The following is a 20,199-nucleotide window of genomic DNA, read 5'->3' as shown; positions in this document are numbered from 1 at the left end:
CAAATAAACACTGAACATACATGTACTTTCCCGGGTAATCCAAAACTACACTGAGCAATGAATAAAACATACAAGAAAAAACCTAGGTTATAGTAGTTTTGCCAAAAACAAAACACATGAAGAGCACTACAGGGTTTCGGTTTGTTTGTTTTTTTTTTAATTCTAAGTCAACATACCTGTAAGGACTGTTCTCTTTCTTCAAGTGGCATCATGTGAAATTCCTTGCAGAACAAGTCAATGGTGTTAAACAACTCTTGTCTGCCTTGGTCTCGCTGTGAGATGAGGTCAGCCATCAGTTCCTACGAGCAATGGGAAGCAACTAGATTTTGAGCCCAGTTTATACATTACTAGATTAATAACACTTCTTTAAGTTCAGTAGTGCAACTATGACTCTTTTCATACCAATGACATGGTGGATGTACAAATGTTCAGGGCTTACGGTACATATTAACAACTCACTTTTTCTTTGCAGTCACATAAACACTGTTGGGCTTCTTCAAGTTTTCTCTCAGTCTCCTTCACCTATAACAGGTGCAAATTAATTTTTTAAATTAGCATCAATACAAACTGATTAAATTAATGATATAACATTCTAGTTTCTGCCATGATTGAAAACCCAGTGCAAAGTATTTCTTCCTTAGTTGTGGGTATGTTTATAAGGGCTACTATTTGGAGAGCTTGAAGAACAGTGAAGAAATTATTCATAGTGAATTGGACCATGCTTTTAAAGCTTGATCACTCAGCCACTACAGATGTCCCTTTAGGAGTAAGTAAACTACTCAAGTTATTGCAACGGGAAGTTTTGGATGTTTCTATGATCAATTTACTAAATGTGAAACGATGTTGAACTCCTGACAACTGAGTATTGAAGGGGCTTGGACAACCTTGCCAAAGTGAGCTGGCAGCTGGCAGTTTCACACTTCCCGTGGAATACCTACAAGCACTAAGGCTTGATAATGTGAAATAAAAACCACACAAGTTTATGCCCTGACCTCTGACCTCGGGAAGATCGAAGACCACGTGCGGTAACGTCGAGCGAGTTGCGAGCGGTAACTCTCTCTAATATCATGACAAATAGTGAACAAAAATTGAGAAAAGCAAACAAAGAACTCAAGGACGAAGTAGCGGAGCTTAAAGTGAAGCTAGAAAAGGTTTTGAAAGAGTTAAGTGAACAAACTGAAGAATGCAATCTAAATGTCGGTAATGGCATCGAAGTGTTGTCACCAGACAAAACCAAATCAGTGGAGTTTGTTTCGGACCAGTATGATGATTTAATTGCTTTCAAAGTAAGTGCCAGTAAAGAGCTTGAAGAAATTAGGGCAAGACTCGATAAGATATCTGAGACCTGCGACCGCATCCAGAAATCGCTAGATGCTTTTGAACTGTACAGCTACCAATTCAACATCAAGATAGTCGGAATGCCGATGGTTGCTGAACGTGAACACCCTGAGCAAACTGCAAATCTATGCCTACAATTATTTTCAGCCTTGGGAGTAAAGGGAGTGTCGATCCAGGATATTGATACGGCCCACCGAGTGCCGTCTATGAAGCCATCAAATCGACCCAATGCAATCGTTTGTAAGTTTGTACGAAGGCTAGCTAAAGACCAAGTAATGGCGGCCAGGAAGAAAGTTGGTGGCCTTAAGGCCGAAGAACTTGGATTTGCAGCTGATATCAATGTCAAGTACCTTAATATCTATGATCACTTAACGCCACGGTTACAAGCCCTATATCATGAAGCAAAGAAAGTCAAAGAGGCTAAGAAGTACAAATTTTGTTGGGCGAAAAATGGCTTTGTGTATCTTCGCAAGTCTGAAGAATCCACAATTTACAAATTCGCCGACCTTTCTGAGCTTAACAAGAAATTTAGCACGGCCTCAGAAGCTGGAGTGAACGATCACCTACAGAGCTAAGTACTCAAGTACTTTTTATATTCTGTCATTACGAAGTAATCAAGTTTGACTATTGAAATGCCTACAAAGACCAGTACTAAGCAACAACAGAAGTTAAATAAATCTCTGTTAAAAGATTTACCGTACTTTAATTTCAGAGGTAACTTAGCCCTTGCCCATGGCCAATTTAATAATTCAGTTAATAGTGAGCTCCCGACTAAACGAGATCTAGATAATCTCCATAGTTTAATATGATCTGGATTTGTTTAATTTGAATATGGCCTTTGATACCAACCAAACTGATAACGATGCTTTAATGAGCCAATGTATTAGAAGCCGATATTTTTCTCCACACAGTCTTAAGCAGTTTACTAATAATCTTACGCAGGATCAAATTGAATCTAGTCTCTCAATTTTTCACAATAATATTAGAAGCCTTAATCGTAACCTCGAAAATCTAGTGACTCATTATTTACAAGAAATAGGTATTCACTTCAATATAATTGGTGTCACGGAAACTAAAATCACCAATTCTAATGAGAATACAGGCCTTTCAAACATACCCGGTTACGTTTTTGAACACGTCCCAACACCTCTAGCATGTGGTGGTGTAGGCCTCTTTGTCGATGAAACACTTAGTTATTCAGTTTTAGAAAAAACTTCCACCGAATCTTTTCAGGCATTGTGGATAGAAATTTCTTTTGTTAAGAAGAAAAACGTAATCTGTGGAGTCTTATACCGTCAACATAATTCTCCAGAGAGCTTTCTTAAATACTTGGAAGAGACTATCGACAAATTTACTTTGACAGGGAAGAACTTATGTCTCTTAGGTGATTTTAATTTATGTCTTCAAAAAATCGAAACCTGTAATTACAGTCGCGACTTCTTACTGGCTCTTCAAAGTTGTTATCTCCTTCCAACTATTGACAAACCAACACGTGTTCACAAAAATTCTGCAAGCTTAATCGATAACATTTTTGTAAACAATCCTGAGCAGGTGCTAATCAGCGGTAATCTCATTACTGATGTCAGCGATCATTTTTCGCAGTTTTGTATTTTGACATCAACAAGAGATAAGATTAAACGGCAGCAAATTAAAAAACGCGATCTTTCGCATTTCAATCCCGATAATATTAACAGCGACCTTGCTACGATCGACTGGAGTTGCATCATTAAAACGCACGCAAATAATGTAGACGAGCTATTTTCAATTTTCTATAGAAATTTTAATAAGATTATAAATAAACATGCACCGATTAAAACCCTTTCTCGACGTCGGATTAAACAATTTTCTAAGCCTTGGATTTCAAAAGGTATAAGAAAGTCAATCAACTACTGCTCTGCTTATCCTGATTACTACTACAAACATTTTGATTGGACTAAAAATCATTTTATAGTATACTTCGTTGACTTTTTCAATAAATAAGCATTAATGGAACAAATGGAGACACATAAAAAGGTAATGGGTTCATGATAACCGTCACAAATATAGAGACATTAAGTGACCACTAAGCCCACTATGAGAATGTTGATGTAATTGCTGTAGTTACTGTAGTTGGTGTAGTAGCTGTAGTTGGTGTAGTAGCAGTAGTTGGTGTACTAGTCGTAGTTGGTGTAGTAACTGTAGTTGGTGTAGTAGCTGTAGTTGCTATAGTTGGTGTAGATGCTGTAGTTGGTGTAGTTAGTGTAGTTGGTGTAGTAGCTGTAGTTGGTGTAGTAGCTGTAGTTGCTGTAGTTGGTGTAGTTGGTGGAGTAGATGTACTTAGTGTAGTAGCTGTAGCTGGTGTAGTTAGTGTAGTTGGTGTAGTAGCTGTAGTTGGTGTAGTTGCTGTAGTTGGTTTAGTTGCTGTAGTTGCTGTAGTTGCTGTAGTTAATGTAGTTGGTGTAGTTGGTGTAGTTGGTGTAGTAGCTGTAGTTAGTGTAGTAGCTGTAGTTGGTGTAGTAGCTGTAGTTGGTGTAGTTGCTGTAGTAGCTGTGGTTGGTGTAGTTGCTGTAGTTGCTGTAGTTGCTGTAGTCGCTGTAGTAGCTGTGGTTGGTGTAGTAGCTGTAGTTGCTGTAGTTGGTGTAGTTGGTGTAGTAGCTGTAGTTAGTGTAGTAGCTGTAGTTGGTGTAGTTAGTGTAGTTGGTGTAGTAGCTGTAGCTAGTGTAGTAGCTGTAGTTGGTGTAGTTGCTGTAGTTGCTGTAGTTGCTGTAGTAGCTGTAGTTAGTGTAGTAGCTGTAGTTGGTGTAGTTAGTGTAGTTGGTGTAGTAGCTGTAGTTGCTGTAGTTAATGTAGTTGGTGTAGTTAGTGTAGTTGGTGTAGTTAGTGTAGTTGGTGTAGTAGCTGTAGTTGGTGTAGTAGCTGTAGTTGCTGTAGTTGGTGTAGTTGGTGTAGTTGGTGTAGTAGCTGTAGTTAGTGTAGTAGCTGTAGTTAGTGTAGTAGCTGTAGTTGGTGTAGTTGCTGTAGTTGCTGTAGTTAATGTAGCTGGTGTAGTTAGTGTAGTAGCTGTAGTTAGTGTAGTAGCTGTAGTTGGTGTAGTTAGTGTAGTTGGTGTAGTAGCTGTAGTTGGTGTAGTAGCTGTAGTTGCTGTAGTTAATGTAGTTGGTGTAGTTAGTGTAGTTGGTGTAGTTAGTGTAGTTGGTGTAGTAGCTGTAGTTGGTGTAGTAGCTGTAGTTGCTGTAGTTGGTGTAGTTGGTGTAGTTGGTGTAGTAGCTGTAGTTAGTGTAGTAGCTGTAGTTGGTGTAGTTAGTGTAGTTGGTGTAGTAGCTGTAGTTAGTGTAGTAGCTGTAGTTGGTGTAGTTGGTGTAGTTGCTGTAGTTAATGTAGTTGCTGTAGTTAGTGTAGTAGCTGTAGTTAGTGTAGTAGCTGTAGTTGGTGTAGTTAGTGTAGTTGGTGTACTAGCTGTAGTTGGTGTAGTAGCTGTAGTTGCTGTAGTTAATGTTCTTGGTGTAGTTAGTGTAGTTGGTGTAGTTAGTGTAGTTGGTGTAGTAGCTGTAGTTGGAGTAGTAGCTGTAGTTGCTGTAGTTGCTGTAGTTGCTGTAATTAATGTAGTTGGTGTAGTTAGTGTAGTTGGTGTAGCTAGTGTAGTTGGTGTAGTTGTTGTAGCTGCTGTAGTAGCTGTAGTTAGTGTAGCAGCTCTAGTAAGTGTAGTTAGTGTAGTTGGTGTAGTAGCTGTAGTTGGTGTAGTTAGCGTAGTTGCTGTAGTTGCTGTAGTAGCTGTAGTTGCTGTAGTAGGTGTAGTTGGTGTAGTTAGTGTAGTTGGTGTAGTAGCTGTAGTTGGTGTAGTAGCTGTAGTAGCTGTAGTTGGTGTAGTAGCTGTAGTTGGTGTAGTTGGTGTAGTTGCTGTAGTTGCTGTAGTTGGTGTAGTTAATGTAGTTGGTGTAGTTAGTGTCGTTGGTGTAGTTGCTGTAGTTGCTGTAGTTGGTGTAGTTAGTGTGGTAGCTGTAGTTGGTGTAGTTGCTGTAGTTGATGTAGTTGCTGTAGTTGGTGTAGTTAGTGTAGTTGCTGTAGTTAGTGTAGTTGGTGTAGGTGGTGTAGTTAGTGTAGTTGTTGTAGTTGGTGTAGTTAATGTAGTTCGTGTAGTTGGTGTAGTTGCTATAGTTGCTGTAGTTGGTGTAGTTGCTGTAGTTGGTGTAGTTGCTGTAGTTAGTGTAGTAGCTGTAGTTGGTGTAGTTAGTGTAGTTGGTGTAGTAGCTGTAGTTGGTGTAGTTGCTGTAGTTGCTGTAGTTGGTGTAGTTAATGTAGTTGGTGTAGTTACTGTAGTTGCTATAGTTGCTGTAGTTGGTGCAGTTAGTGTGGTAGCTGTAGTTGGTGTAGTTGCTGTAGTTGGTGTAGTAGCTGTAGTTGCTGTAGTTGCTGTAGTTGATGTAGTTGCTGTAGTTGGTGTAGTAGCTTTAGTTGCTGTAGTTAGTGTAGTTGGTGTAGTTGGTGTAGTTAGTGTAGTTGTTGTAGTTGGTGTAGTACAGCAACTACACCAACTACACCAACTACACCAACTACACCAACTACTCTAACTACACCAACTACAGCAACTACAGCAACTACAGCAACTACAGCAACTACAGCAACTACAGCTACTACACCAACTACACTAACTACACAAACTACAGCTACTACACCAACTACAGCTACTACACCAACTACACTAACTACACTAACTACACCAACTACACTAACTACACCAACTACATTAACTACAGCAACTACAGCTACTACACCAACTACAGCTACTACACCAACTACAGCTACTACACCAACTACACTAACTACACCAACTACAGCTACTACACTAACTACAGCTACTACACCAACTACACCAACTACACCAACTACAGCAACTACAGCTACTACACCAACTACAGCTACTACACCAACTACACTAACTACACCAACTACAGCAACTACAGCTACTACACCAACTACACTAACTACACCAACTACAGCTACTACACTAACTACAGCTACTACACCAACTACACCAACTACATTAACTACACCAACTACAGCAACTACAGCAACTACAGCAACTACAGCAACTACAGCTACTACACCATCTACAGCTACTACACCAACTACACCAACTACAGCTACTACACTAACTACAGCTACTACAGCAACTACAGCAACTACAGCAACTACAGCAACTACACCAACTACAGCTACTACACCAACTACACCAACTACAGCTACTACACCAACTACACTAACTACACCAACTACAGCTACTACACTAACTACAGCTACTACACCAACTACACCAGCTACACCAACTACAGCAACTACAGCGACTACAGCAACTACACCAACTACACCAACTACACCAACTACAGCAACTACAGCAACTACACCAACTACAGCTACTACACCAACTACAGCTACTACACCAACTACAGCTACTACACTAACTACAGCTACTACACCAACTACACCAACTACATTAACTACAGCAACTACAGCAACTACAGCTACTACACCAACTACACTAACTACACTAACTACAGCTACTACACCAACTACACCAACTACACCAACTACAGCTACTACACCAACTACAGCTACTACACCAACTACAGCTACTACACCAACTATAGCTACTACACCAACTACAGCAACTACAGCTACTACACCAACTACACTAACTACACCAACTACAGCTACTACACCAACTACACCAACTACACCAACTACATTAACTACACCAACTACAGCAACTACAGCAACTACACCAACTACACCAACTACAGCAACTACAGCAACTACACCAACTACAGCTACTACACTAACTACAGCTACTACACTAACTACAGCTACTACACCAACTACAGCTACTACACCAACTACACTAACTACACCAACTACAGCTACTACACTAACTACAGCTACTACACCAACTACATTAACTACATTAACTACAGCAACTACAGCAACTACAGCAACTACAGCAACTACAGCTACTACACCAACTACACTAACTACACTAACTACAGCTACTACACCAACTACACCAACTACACCAGCTACAGCTACTACACCAACTATAGCTATTACACCAACTACAGCAACTACAGCTACTACACCAACTACAGTTACTACACCAACTACGACTACTACACCAACTACTGCTACTACACCAACTACAGCTACTACACCAACTACAGTAACTACAGCAATTACATCAACATTCTCCTAGTGGGCTTAGTGGTCACTTAATATCTCTATATTCGTGACGGTTATCATGAACCCATTACCCATAAAAAGGAGTGTCTACTGAAATTGAAACAGGTCCTCTTTTGAAATAAAGGTTTCTATCTAATCCTATCTACTAATTTCTTTTTACAATTTTTTTTTAGGTCTTCAGTTAAGAAAACTGAGGCATTAAAATCATTGAAAATACCATTAAGCCCCTCTATGACCAAAAACCAACAATAATAAATTGCAAACTCCATATTTTCATCATGAACGTGTTAAACAAAACCACTTTGTGCACTTGCTACTGCAAAAGTATTGTTTACTTAAGGAGTGAAATGAACTTTCTATTTACCTGCTGCAGTGATTTTAAGGATTTCAAATCAATTCTGACATTTCTTGTTAACAAGATTGCTTCTCTGATGACATCAGTAGTTTTTCCATGAGCAGGGGCAGCAGCTCTGCATAAGGATGTAAAATAAAGACCATAGGTATAATTAAATCATAATTCCTTTTTTTGCACACACCCATGACAAAAGGTTGCAGATGCTGCTGTATGCTTAAACAGAAACAATCAGGAAAAATCAAGCAAAATCTTAATTTGTGTCAAGAGTTGCAAAAACATTTTTTTTGTTCACAGATGGCTTTTAGGTAGACAAGAAACCTCACAATGCAAATTGTTCCCAACAAAAGCCTATTATTTTAGGGAAAATAGGAATATTGCATTTCATTTTAGGGAACACAAAAATGGCCTACTTTGCAACCAGGAATATGCAAACATCAACATATGACCAAGAGTGTAAATAATATTTATAACTAAGATGCATACCTAAGTTTTTTAAGATCACAAACTTTGCTCACCAACTCCAAACACTGTAATGAAACAAGAATAAATTACTACTTTATAGAGCACCACAGAAATACTAACTACTTGTATAGCTAAGAATCTTTTGGCTGGCAAGTTAGTGTAATTTGTATTACTTTGTAATTTTTAGTGTAATTTGTATTACTGTGCATGTTCAAAAACTCCATTTTTGCCAGGCATGAGGCATTCTTAAGTTGCATTTGATGACAGAAGAAGGCAAGCAAAACACACTGAGCAACAACCCTTGGAATGAACGTTATTTTAGCAGAAAGAAAAGTGATTGAGCAGATATGGAAATATGTCATTGACTTAGACTTCTCATTCACAAGGATCATCATTTCTTTGGGTCAGGTAATCTTAGAAATGTGTACTTCAAAAAAAAGCTACAGAGCAGGAACTGGGATAACATTTTACGGTGTTGAAACATCAACATCGCATCGCTGTGTTGCATTCAATTTATTGGGAAATAAAATAATAAATATTGCATTTTTTGAAGAAGTAACAGCTGTTTGCTTCATTGTTCAATACTACCACAATGTTCCTACATTACACTTGTGTTACAGTTCTTAAAAAAAATGTTTAAAAGCTCTGAAAATACTGTTCATAAGTTGGTCTTCATATAAAAGAATATGGCATGGTCAAACCCATGTCCTTTATCAGCAATTTCCAGAAAACGATTTTTTATTCTCATGCAAATAAAACTCATTTTCACAAGAAAGGTTCAACAGGTAGCCTCGTCTTGAAAGTGAGAGTTTTGGAACTTGGAAGCTAAAAAGTGGCCTATTAAACTCATACTCATAGTTTTCTTGTTCACTTTGGTAACATTATCTGCCACCTCAATTCAAGTTTTAGAAGCAAGCAACCAAGTCTTCCAAAAATACTTTTCATGTTCCAGTGAAAGCAGCACTGTAACTGAAACAAAGTGTCTCACATGTATCATAATACTGTCACTTGTTGTTTAGACAGTTTCTTGGTGTTGCAGATGGTACAATTAAGAACAACTGCAAACAAAAAGTTAAAATGACAATAGATACCCAAACATAGTTTGCACAACACAAAAAATATTAACCACAATAAACACTACATTTTGATTTTTACATGTCCACTGTACCTTGTAGTTCACAGCTTGCTTCATGTTCTCCTTGTCTTTTGCTGCTTGAGCAGAGTAAAATTTTTGCACTTCATCAAAAGTCTTCTCCTTTTCCTAATAAGCAAAGACTAGAACTGTAGCTTCACAAAGCAATAAAACAATCGGAGGTAGTCATAACTTTCCTCCAACAAGTTCAAGAATTTCCGCTTTTCATGATATGCATGTATAAAATTAAAGCTCCCCTCAGTTGCCAGTACACTAACATAGTGTGACCGAGCTACACGACTGGGGTAAATTTAATAAAACTTTCACAAGTGTGGCTATTGTTTTAGAGTTTGAAAACAATGGCCACATGAAAAAGTTTTATAAAATTAATTGACACCTGGTTTTCCTAAACGAATTACTGCTTATAACTGCATTACCTGGTACACCTTAACCATACTTCTTAGAGTCTCATTGTCCTTTCGCATTTCTTCCATTTCTTTGATCATAGCTTCACTGAGGGATGTTCTGCTGGATAAAGTTTTACTAAAAGTTAAAGAAACAACAACTACAAAACAATGTACATGGCTAAAAAAAAAGTCATGAATGTAAACGTTCCAATTACCACTGTACTGCAAATACGTTTTCAGGATAACCCCAGCTTGTAATCACTGCAGACATCACATTTCTCAGGAAATAATAGATTTCTTTCATACACCAAAAAGTGGTGCAATCATGCTCGGTGAGAGTTCGAAACTTTAATAAAGTTGTTGTTGCTTGATACTACAGGTCAATTCTTAGTGGTAGAGTACTAAATTACATCAATTACACTATTATTACATACTTATGCTAACTGGCAGTATTCCTCACCTTGGTGATAAGGGTGGTGGGCCGTCCTGTGTTAAAGGCAACAAGAGCATATTTAGCTCATTTATTATTCTTTAATGGATGGACAGGCTAGCATTTTAGATTTCTTTGGCCTGTCAGTCTTAGCAGATCAGACAACAAGGGGAGTTTACCACTAGTTGGAAAATCAAAATAATGGTTTGCACCATTAGAAATTTTTTTATTGGCAAGTTTTCAAAATCATGGGCTGTGGTTTGAGACCATCCAATTTTCCCCCTCTTTTTAGTATGTTCAGCAGATTTGGATATATTTTGCAGTGGTTTGTTCTCCCAAAATGTCAAATTTTATAGAATTATGTTCATGCACAAGAAATGGTAGGCACCCCAGCCATCTTGTTTTGGTTAATGATGTACATGACTGTAGTAAGAAGATGATGTGCTCATGCAGGGCCTTGCCTATTAGGCAAGTGAGCATAAACAGTTCTTAACACCCATAAAAATCTACTGTAGTTTTGCTGGACAAGTGGCAGGGACATTTTTAAGTTGTGTATACCCACAGGGAACTGCATTACAGTTTCTTACTGTGAAAGGTTTGAACCCAGGAATCATTAACAGAAAACCGACACATACCAACAGATTACTGGACCAGTCATCATACAACTGGACCTCTCACAATGCTACAACTATATGGACTTTGATGAGGTAAGCGCAACAAGATTGCGACTCGCCTGACAGCCTACAAGACGAGACTGACTGCCTAAACAATGCTTTAAGTAAAAACAACTACAACAAGGACTTTGTTAGTTGGAACACTCACAGTAATAAACACTGATTCCAACACTCAGACCAACGTCAACTCTGGCCCTGTTACAACATCGACCATACCGTACATCAGAGGCACCTCTGAAACCATCGCACCAGCATGCAAAGAAAGTTGTGACCGATAGCTTGAGGCTAGTGGATTTTGCTATCGGGCTGGTGATTTTTGTTCTTAACTAGCCCGACCGGCAAGTGCTATTTTGGGGGGAAATTCAAATTACAGAAGGATTGTAATCAATCCTGCGAATCAAAAAGGGTTTTGGGTCTAGTTGAAATGACTTATACATGCTAGCTACAGCTTGCCCGAATGGCAGGCTGTAAAACTGACTTTCTTTGCACCCTGCGCACGTTTACTACAACCTTACAATATACGTGTTGCATAAAAACTGGGACAGACAGGAAGCAGTATACAAGATCAAATTCTGTGACTGCCAGGCTACTTACATTGGTGAAACCAACAGAAACCTTAGCATGCAACTGAATGAACAGAAAGGAGTGATGAGAAATAGTGACGTCAACAATCACATTGCTGAGCACCGTTTACAGACAAAACATCAAATCAACTCTGTGACATGTATAACATATTCTACAGACTAGAAAGCTGGTTTACTAACTGAGAACAAATGCCACTGAATTGTCAACAGTTACCGGCACCATACAAACGTCTTATTGACGGAATCAAGCAAAACTAAAGAGAGAACGACTGAACAACTGACGATTTGACCAACAATAAATGACTGTTTAACTGTGACAATAGACAGATCGAAAAGGACCAGTGACATTACAAGTCTTCATAGCCAATAACTTCAAGGCTTTACTGACAAACGAACAATAACATCACAACTTAATTGATCAATCAGGTCAATAACTAAAGTTTAATACCATCAACTGACGTGATACAAATCAATTTGACTCTAACGATGACTACCGTACAGTTTGTCGAAACGTCAGTCACTCTAAACAACAACAGTCCTATTGAGGACTACTTTCTGTTTTACCCGGACAATCACGTTTGACCTACTTATGAAATTTGTTACTGAATATTAAGAGCTTTGCAGGTCAGACCTTTAAGTGGGCAAAGGTCTAGCCTTGTTTATAACAATAGAATTCTTTAACCCCATAATTGACAATGAAAGGTGATCTTCTTGATATTATTATATGTAGACATAATTATATACACAGCTAGACCATCATTAGGGACCAGCACATGACCTCACAGGACATCAGAAAGACATCAGAAAACCATCTATAGACATTTCCATACAAACATACCTGCTCAGTAAATGTAGCTGTAACTAAACCTTGTTTGACCAACTCATTAGCAATGTTGCCAACCCCATCATCTGAAGTGTCAGTTAGTTCCACAAGGCATGGTTCTGTACAAGACAAGGAAAACCACAAATTAATGTGAAGGGTTTAGTACACTGTACATGTTTTTGTCATGCATGAGAAGCTCATGTACGCGTACTGTAAGTGGAACTTGGACGTAAATGTACTCCAACAAGACCACTGTATCAGACAATCTGACAAAGCCAAGACCTGTTAAGGTGTGAAATAAGTCTTAAATGCAAGTGGCTACATGAAAAACGAAAACCAACAGAAGATAAAAAAAGGACTTCTCTTTAATCAGTGTGGGTTAAATATTATTCAATTTAAAGGAGGAAGATGCAAACGCCATCTGTGTTCCCCTCATACAGAGAAAAACAACTCCATGAGCTCTCTACAAAGAAATCTTTTACTTGATCAAGGGCATCCCTACCCTACACCAACCATTTTATCAGTGTGGCAGGGACCTGTCCTCCTTGTTTCATTGGAGCTCATGGCAGCTGGGTTGCCAGGTTTGCAAGCCACGACACCAGCGACAGTCTTTGTTTAGGAGCTTGGTGCCAGTAATGGAAACTCTTGGATGTCTCATGCAGCAACCCATTTAGCAGTGTACTTGTAACCTGTGCACCTAGCAACAGGTAGATGTATTAACATTAACTTTGTGCACATACCATCTAATGCCTTTTTTGTTTCCTTTAACTTCACTGTTAGTAGCTTATCAGCAGTGAGGTTGTGTAGTACCTCAACACCCTGCAAGTACAGAAAATGAGTTCCATAACAGTAAGAGACCAGATTCTAGATTATCAGAGTCACTAAAGCTGTCAAAAGAAAGCATAAAAAAGTCTGCATATATACATGAAAGTTTATAACTATTATGCTTCACTTTTTGTAGGAAAAATACATTGTACCTTGAGTGAACATACAGTCATTGTATCACAAATTGCTTGCTGAACTTATAACATTGTACCCTTTTTCACATAAAAACAATAATTTAAGGGTTTGACATACACGCTTGGCTCAACATACATGTGTGTGTTTATACCTTGTCAAACAGTTCACTGTTAGTTGTTGTGACACCATCCAGGCAGTACAATTGAGCAAAGGGAACCAAAGACAGAATGTCGCGGGAAAGGAAGACTATTGATCGCAGACTGATCTCTTCTGTGTTGCCAAAATCCACAAAATGCACTTTTACCTAAATTTTATAAACAAGATGAACAAGGTAACAACACAAAACAGTTTTGTCATTATAAATAATTACATAAACATAGACTTACAACATGCAATAATGAAAAAAGAATATTGGCAATAGAAATCGTTTTCTGCATTTACATAGCCTGATATAAACATGAGAGATGGTGTTGAGAGAATTGGAGACAGTTATGCAAACCTGTGACAAAGTTGATAATTGGCAAAAATAATGCATTGGTGGGAGCAAGCTTTTTATGGTTACCTTTACGCAGATAATTTTTAATCGGCTAAATAACGCTTATTTCCTTACAATGGTAAAATCAAGAAAAGATCATACTATCACTGTGTTTTACTATGGAAGAAACAGTTTGGCAGAACATCTTCAAATATATTTGATATGTGCAAAAGTATTGTTCCCTTCTTGTTATTCTCATTTAATAGGAGCAGGCCCTAGCTGCTAATACATGTAAGTTGAGTTCTCAATACCGTATGGAAAAGATACATTTGTATAGTGGTAAAAGAAAACAGCCTCACTCAGGAATAAACAATGATGTCACAGGTTTGACCAGTGGCACAAACAAAAAACAGTAACCCCCTTATAGGAAGTCTACAAGTGGCGACTACATTGGTGGAGACATCCAAGTCAGTTTCACTGTCCAGCTGATCAACCTGACAAATTGAGGTGTCACCCTGATGCGTAGGACATACCATGGTACAGTCCAGCAGCAGAAATTACAAGGCAGCAGCTGGCACAGGCTGTGGGAGGCACTCTCCTCTTGACTTACACTGCCAAGAGGTATCTTCACAAACCCATAGCAGAGCTTAACAGTGACAACACACTGAAACTCTACTTGAAGGAGTGTTCCTGGAGAACTTTTCTGATAATGAGAGGCCAAGGGGATTCTTGGGAGTTTTCCGATTTGTTCTTGGTAAAGTGAAGGAGAGTTTTACAGGTGTTACAGGAGAAAGGGGTTATTGGACCCGGTAAGAGCAACTATGCATCCCTGATCATATCAGTATGAAAGAGGTCTGTAGCCCTCTGCCTATGCATGGACTACTACCCCTTTTCGTGAAGAGAAGGGAAGATATGTATCTCTTGTCAAGGATAGATGACTCACTTGATGTACTTGGCACGGCACCATACTTCTCAGACATCGACCTGTCATCAGTATACAGCAGGGTTGTCAGAAAGTTTTGAAGTAGACGGCAGAGTTGTCAAAGTAAGCGGCCAGTCCACGGATATTTTATTTCCACAACAACATCTGTAAAGAAAATTACCAAGCAGAGGAGCTGGCTGATACTAACCAAGTAGGCGGCAATTTTCGCCGGCAGCTGGCTACTTTCGATGACCCTGATACAGTTTACTAAGTACAGGAAAACCAGAAGAACAACCTAAGACAGTGTTCACCACCTTAATGGGGCCTGTGTGAGTACAATATTTATTGAATGCCATTTGGGTTGTGTACTGCACCTGCCATCCTTCAGAGACTGGTGCAGACAATTTATTGCAAAGCCCTCTGTAGATTCTCCTACTGTACCTGCACGACATCATTCTGTACAGTGACAGAATTGCAGACCACCTAACATGGCTCAAGCGAGTCCTTCAGAAGCTAAGGGAGCATGGCCCCCACAGTGAGGCAGAGAAGTGTCAGTTCTTCAAAGTCATGTGAAATATTCAGCAAAGGCAGCTGTAGCATTACGACAGCATAATTCTAGAGCACTGAAAGATGCCAGGTTATTCTCAGGGTTCTTCTACTGAGGATTCGTCTCTGGCTTCACACAGACAGTAGCATCACTCTATCAGCTGGTGGCCAAGATCACGGGGAAGGGGAAGAAGAAAGGCAGTGTAAGTCAGGAGAGAGAGTGCAAGAAACTGGTGAATCTGATACAGGACTAGGAAGCAGGATGGCAAGCTGAAGATGAAAAATTACCCTTCCATAAAGTTGGAGCTTCTAGCATTAAAGTCGGCTGTAGGAGAGAAATTCCTGGAGTACGTGTACCTGCTAGGATGAAAGAAAAGGTGCCAGGTTATGGTGTACACCCACTAACCCACCTACAGTCCAAAAGCAAGCTGAAGGCACTTCAACACAGTGGGCAGCTGAACTAATGAGTTTCAATTTCAAGTAAGAGTACTCAGCTGCCAGACACAACTCCAAGAACAACACTGAAAATACAGATGATGCCACAATAGATACTGATGAGAAAACCACTCATGTTGCTGGGAAGCTCGTCAACATGGCTGATACCACCAGAGAATCTGAGAAAGTGCAGCTGGGATTACTTGAGGATGCTATCTGTGTAGAGTAATGGGAGTGAGGATATAAGCAGACCAACGTGCTCAGCAGGCAACCTCCCTTCCCTTCAGCTCTGAAGGATCGGATTTCTGGATTGCAACAGAAGAAGGCAGTAGAAGGAAGACTGAAATATTAACTGGACCTTGAGAAAGAGCCCTACTCAGAAGAAAGGAAACATGATACACAAGAAGCCTCACAACTGGTGAGCTACTTGGACTACATTGTGGAGAATGATTTCTGCTGTTTAGGACTGTGTGTAAAAGATGACAGCCAATACTACATGTAAGTAATCCACAAAGTTAGGTCCTAAAGGCAGCTCAAACAACTTTGGACACCAAGGGTCAGAAAGAACAAGATGTGTGGCAATAGTGCTTGTGGCCAGCGATGCATGCAGAAGTCAAACACTGGGTTTTGGAGTGGGAGTTATGTGTGGTAGCAAAAGGGACCCTATCGAGTGGGCAAGAACTCTCAAAGACACCAGCCATTTTGAAGTTCCAGCCATAGCTATTATACAACAGGAACCTGTGTACTGTATGATGGGCGAGAGAATGTCTTTGTGCTGACTGATGTGTTCAACATTCATGGTAGCAATCCCAACCAGACAATAGAAAGCTGTTATGGTGGCTAAGCCAGTGTTCTCCCTAAATTTTAGCTCAGCAGGTAAGGGGCCATTCATAGCCGGTAAGGCAAAAAATGTGCACCAGAAGTGCACTTTCCTGGGGGCAGGGGGTAGTGGAGTGTGGGACATGGCCCCACCCTTGCTGGGAAATTTAGGAGCTAAGATCTCTGAAACGTCATTCCCTCTGCCTCCTGCTCAGGCCCTTCGTTTTTTGCATTTCTATCAAGAGAGAGACATCTGGGTACGAGGCAGTCATTCCCTCATTTAAAGACCTTTTTTTACTCAAATCTGCCGTCCATATATTCATTCATTTCCTTGTGGCATGTGAGAATCGGATCAGATCACAACTTGGGTATTTCTTGAAAGTACTTCTTTAATTTTAGTAAACCTTCAGGCCATTGCAGGCGGTAAGAAGTGTTGCTTCAGGTGGGAAATTTTACCAGTTACCACCTGATAAGCAGAACACTGCTAAGGCCCTCATTCAAGAGTGGTTGATGATTTATGGAATGTCCCACAAAGTCCGCTGGGACTTGGGGAGATTGTGGGAGATACAACCACACCTTGCATGAGCTGCTGAAAACCCTACCTGCTGAAAAAAGATTGCCTGCGCATCTGAAGGAGCTCTATTATGCGTAGAACACAACACCACATTCTACGACTGGCTATTCCCCATTCTATTTGATGTTTGGATGGAACCGTGGCAGCTGATTGACTGGTTGGTAAAACTGGAAGAGACCCAAGGTCAAAGCAGCCAGATCACAGACACAGATGAGGGAAGAGAACCACACATCAATGAGCAAAGAACCACAGAGAGACTGGCAAAGAAATCTGAGGCTCCCAAAAAGAGGCAAGACAGGCATTGCAAAACAAAAACATCACCCAATGAGGCTACATTAGTGTAAACATTGAGTGCTTTCCAGAGATCAAACCATATGGAGAGAAAAAGATAGAGGACCATCAAAGCTCCCAAGTGTACATAAGATGGCTGAGCAATTAGACAAAAGAGCCTACTTGAGTGAGTCAGCTGACAGGCATGGCAGTACAAAAGTGGAAAACTGACATCTGAGCTGCCAAGAACCGAAAGTACCTGCTGTACAACCACGATGTGCAGACGACAATGGCAAATTTGGGCTCACCATTGTGTTGACAAAACCACCTGCTGTTGAAACAGAACCTGAGGTTAGAGTTGATGATACAAGAAGTGACAGAGGCTGTGATGAGATAATAGCCAATGAATCAGAAACTGATTATGGACTGTCTGTGAGACCTGTTATGCATTCAACTAGATCAACTCCTAGACATCACACTAACTTTTACCACTTGCCTGTGTCTGCAATTAGACAGGTATTGTAGTGATTAGCTCTCAAGTCTTGACAAGCAGAATGGGAAGCGAGTGTGACAGGCTCACAAGATCCATGATTTGATTGCGTTGTTTATTCAAGCTTCTAAGCTAAATTATAATGTAATCACTGATGAAAAACTTAATTTCAAAAGTTCAAAACTAGCAGTCTAAAATACAAAATAAAAAACTAGAGGTTCTAGATTACTGCAAAAGTGGAAAAGAGAACTACATGTACAAAGAAAACAAGTACAAATATCATCTAAACAATGTATAACTGCAGCCCTTTAAAACTTATTTAGCAGTTTTTCCAGCTGATTTGCTTGATTGATATTTTCACTGGATGATAAAAATCATCTGTTTCCTACACAGCTAGTGCGTATAAGAGCACAATGTAAAAACAATATGGCATGAAATTGTAGCTTTTGCTCATTCACAAACAACATTAACTTATGAATGAAGACATCAAGAAGATTCTGCCTAGGTTAGCAGAGTCAATAAATTATCAGAAAAGGCAGCTCCTGGAAGTAATCAGGATCACTTTGAAGAATTCCATCCACTCGCAAACATAGAAAAAAAAAGTAAATTATTGGTTAGGAGGAGATACCTTATCCTCCCCAACAAGTTCTTTGACTCGACAACGATACCATTTTTTATCCTCTGAGTACACCCCTCCATAAACCTGGGACAAATTTAAAAGAAAGTGACCTATCAGTACAGGCACATGCATATAATGTGTGAGTTAAGTTGGTTATATTAATATCCTGAAATAACCACGCGATAAAGCAATGTGCAAACGAAGTTTCGAAGTCCCTGGAAATTATTACATTGTTTGCAATGTATACTATGGTTCAATAATTATATTCTAGGTTTAAATTTTCTTGTTTAGTGTTTCTGGGTATGGAACTGATAAAGAATGAACTTGAAACAAAGGAAAATAAAACTTCATTCAAGGATAAAGTTGAACCTTAACATTTACCTTGCCAATGAATGGTGTGGACTGTAGAAGGGGCTTGTTCCTGCAGTACACCTGTAGGTCCTCGCTCATCTTTTGGATCAATTGTGCTGTTTTATGATCAGCAGTCTTAAAACAGAAGTTTGATTTATTTAGTTACCAGATTGAGTTTGTATGATTGGTTGTATCAGTTCCAAGTTCTTGGCACTGTGTTCATGGTAGCCACTGGACCTTATGTTTACTACCACCCTCCATCCCTTTAATTTTTTTCCACTTATTTTATCCCCAAAGATTAGTCAGTGTGACAGGTGCTCATTTTGTTAGCGTGGGAAACATTCAAGGCACCCACCCTCCACTGGGCAATGCAATGTTCACTGAACAGTAACAAACTTCTATATGGGTGGATTTATAAAAGGATAGCAAGTACTAGTTAAAATGGTAAGTCTGCATTCTACCTTAAAGTGTGCAAACAAAATTGATTAATGATTATGAATACTACTTATTCTTGATAGATACATATGTAAAACATTTGTATTACCCTAGCTACACTGTACAATGTACTTTACCTGGGCCCAAAACATGACAGGACTTTCAACATGGGTAACAAACACTTGCTCCTGGAAAATCAGCCAAATCTCTTTATTTTCCAACTTTAACATGCAAGTAAATAATATATTATGCAAGCTGCAAAACTGGATTTGCCTGTGACTGAAAGCTATGCAACAATAACAAAACAGCTGGAAAAATTTACATGTATCACATCTGTATATTAAATGAAAGCATTATGCATAAGAGTTTTTGCAAAGTGTGATGTGAATAAATTGCAGTACTGATCAGAGGTGGTTGCAACATCTACATGTACGTAGACATGAAATTGGCATAATCTTGCCATCTTTAAAAATTGACTTAAACCCTTTCACTCCTAGACCGCATTATAGAGATCAGAGATTACTAGTTTTAGAGGGTGGTAACCTCACTGAGCTGTGTGATGGGAAGGACAACAGACAGACCACCCTCTGTGTGGTCGTGGTTGTTGTTGAAATCTGAGCATCGATCGTTTGTACTTTGTAGAAGAAATTCAGGGGAATATTACCGGAGCTTCAATTTGCCCCTAAATACAAAAAATAAATCTAAACATTTAATGCTTCAATAAGATTTTAAAAGATACATGTATGTTAACTGAGCGACATGTCATATTTTCCTGCTGTCCCAAGCTGTTTAAAGTGTTATTTGTTTTTGAAATAAGGAAAAATTAGCCACCAGCAAAACGACCACTCCAGTTCCAGCTGGAACTGATGCCGAACTACTGAATTTTTA

General features: G+C 39.3%; 1 protein-coding gene across 1 annotated transcript in view; it reads right to left on the bottom strand.

Annotated features, from left to right (window-relative positions):
- LOC140926984 (serine/threonine-protein kinase 31-like) overlaps positions 1-20,199 on the bottom strand; it is a 44,170-nt gene that overhangs the window by 20,339 nt on the left and 3,632 nt on the right. Inside the window, exons 5-17 of the mRNA XM_073376652.1 lie at positions 19,449-19,532; positions 18,907-19,011; positions 18,535-18,609; positions 13,527-13,679; positions 13,156-13,234; positions 12,431-12,534; positions 10,365-10,390; positions 9,935-10,022; positions 9,534-9,626; positions 8,387-8,430; positions 7,913-8,018; positions 460-522; positions 177-299 (exon numbers count right to left, since the gene is read on the bottom strand). Coding sequence (XP_073232753.1) covers positions 177-299; positions 460-522; positions 7,913-8,018; positions 8,387-8,430; positions 9,534-9,626; positions 9,935-10,022; positions 10,365-10,390; positions 12,431-12,534; positions 13,156-13,234; positions 13,527-13,679; positions 18,535-18,609; positions 18,907-19,011; positions 19,449-19,532 — 1,143 coding nt within the window. The remainder of the gene's footprint in view (positions 1-176; positions 300-459; positions 523-7,912; positions 8,019-8,386; positions 8,431-9,533; positions 9,627-9,934; positions 10,023-10,364; positions 10,391-12,430; positions 12,535-13,155; positions 13,235-13,526; positions 13,680-18,534; positions 18,610-18,906; positions 19,012-19,448; positions 19,533-20,199) is intronic.

This window comes from Porites lutea, chromosome 2 (genome assembly GCF_958299795.1).
Source record: "Porites lutea chromosome 2, jaPorLute2.1, whole genome shotgun sequence".
In the NCBI taxonomy this organism is placed as follows: domain Eukaryota; kingdom Metazoa; phylum Cnidaria; class Anthozoa; order Scleractinia; family Poritidae; genus Porites; species Porites lutea.
This window is presented reverse-complemented; position numbering and strand designations above follow the sequence as displayed.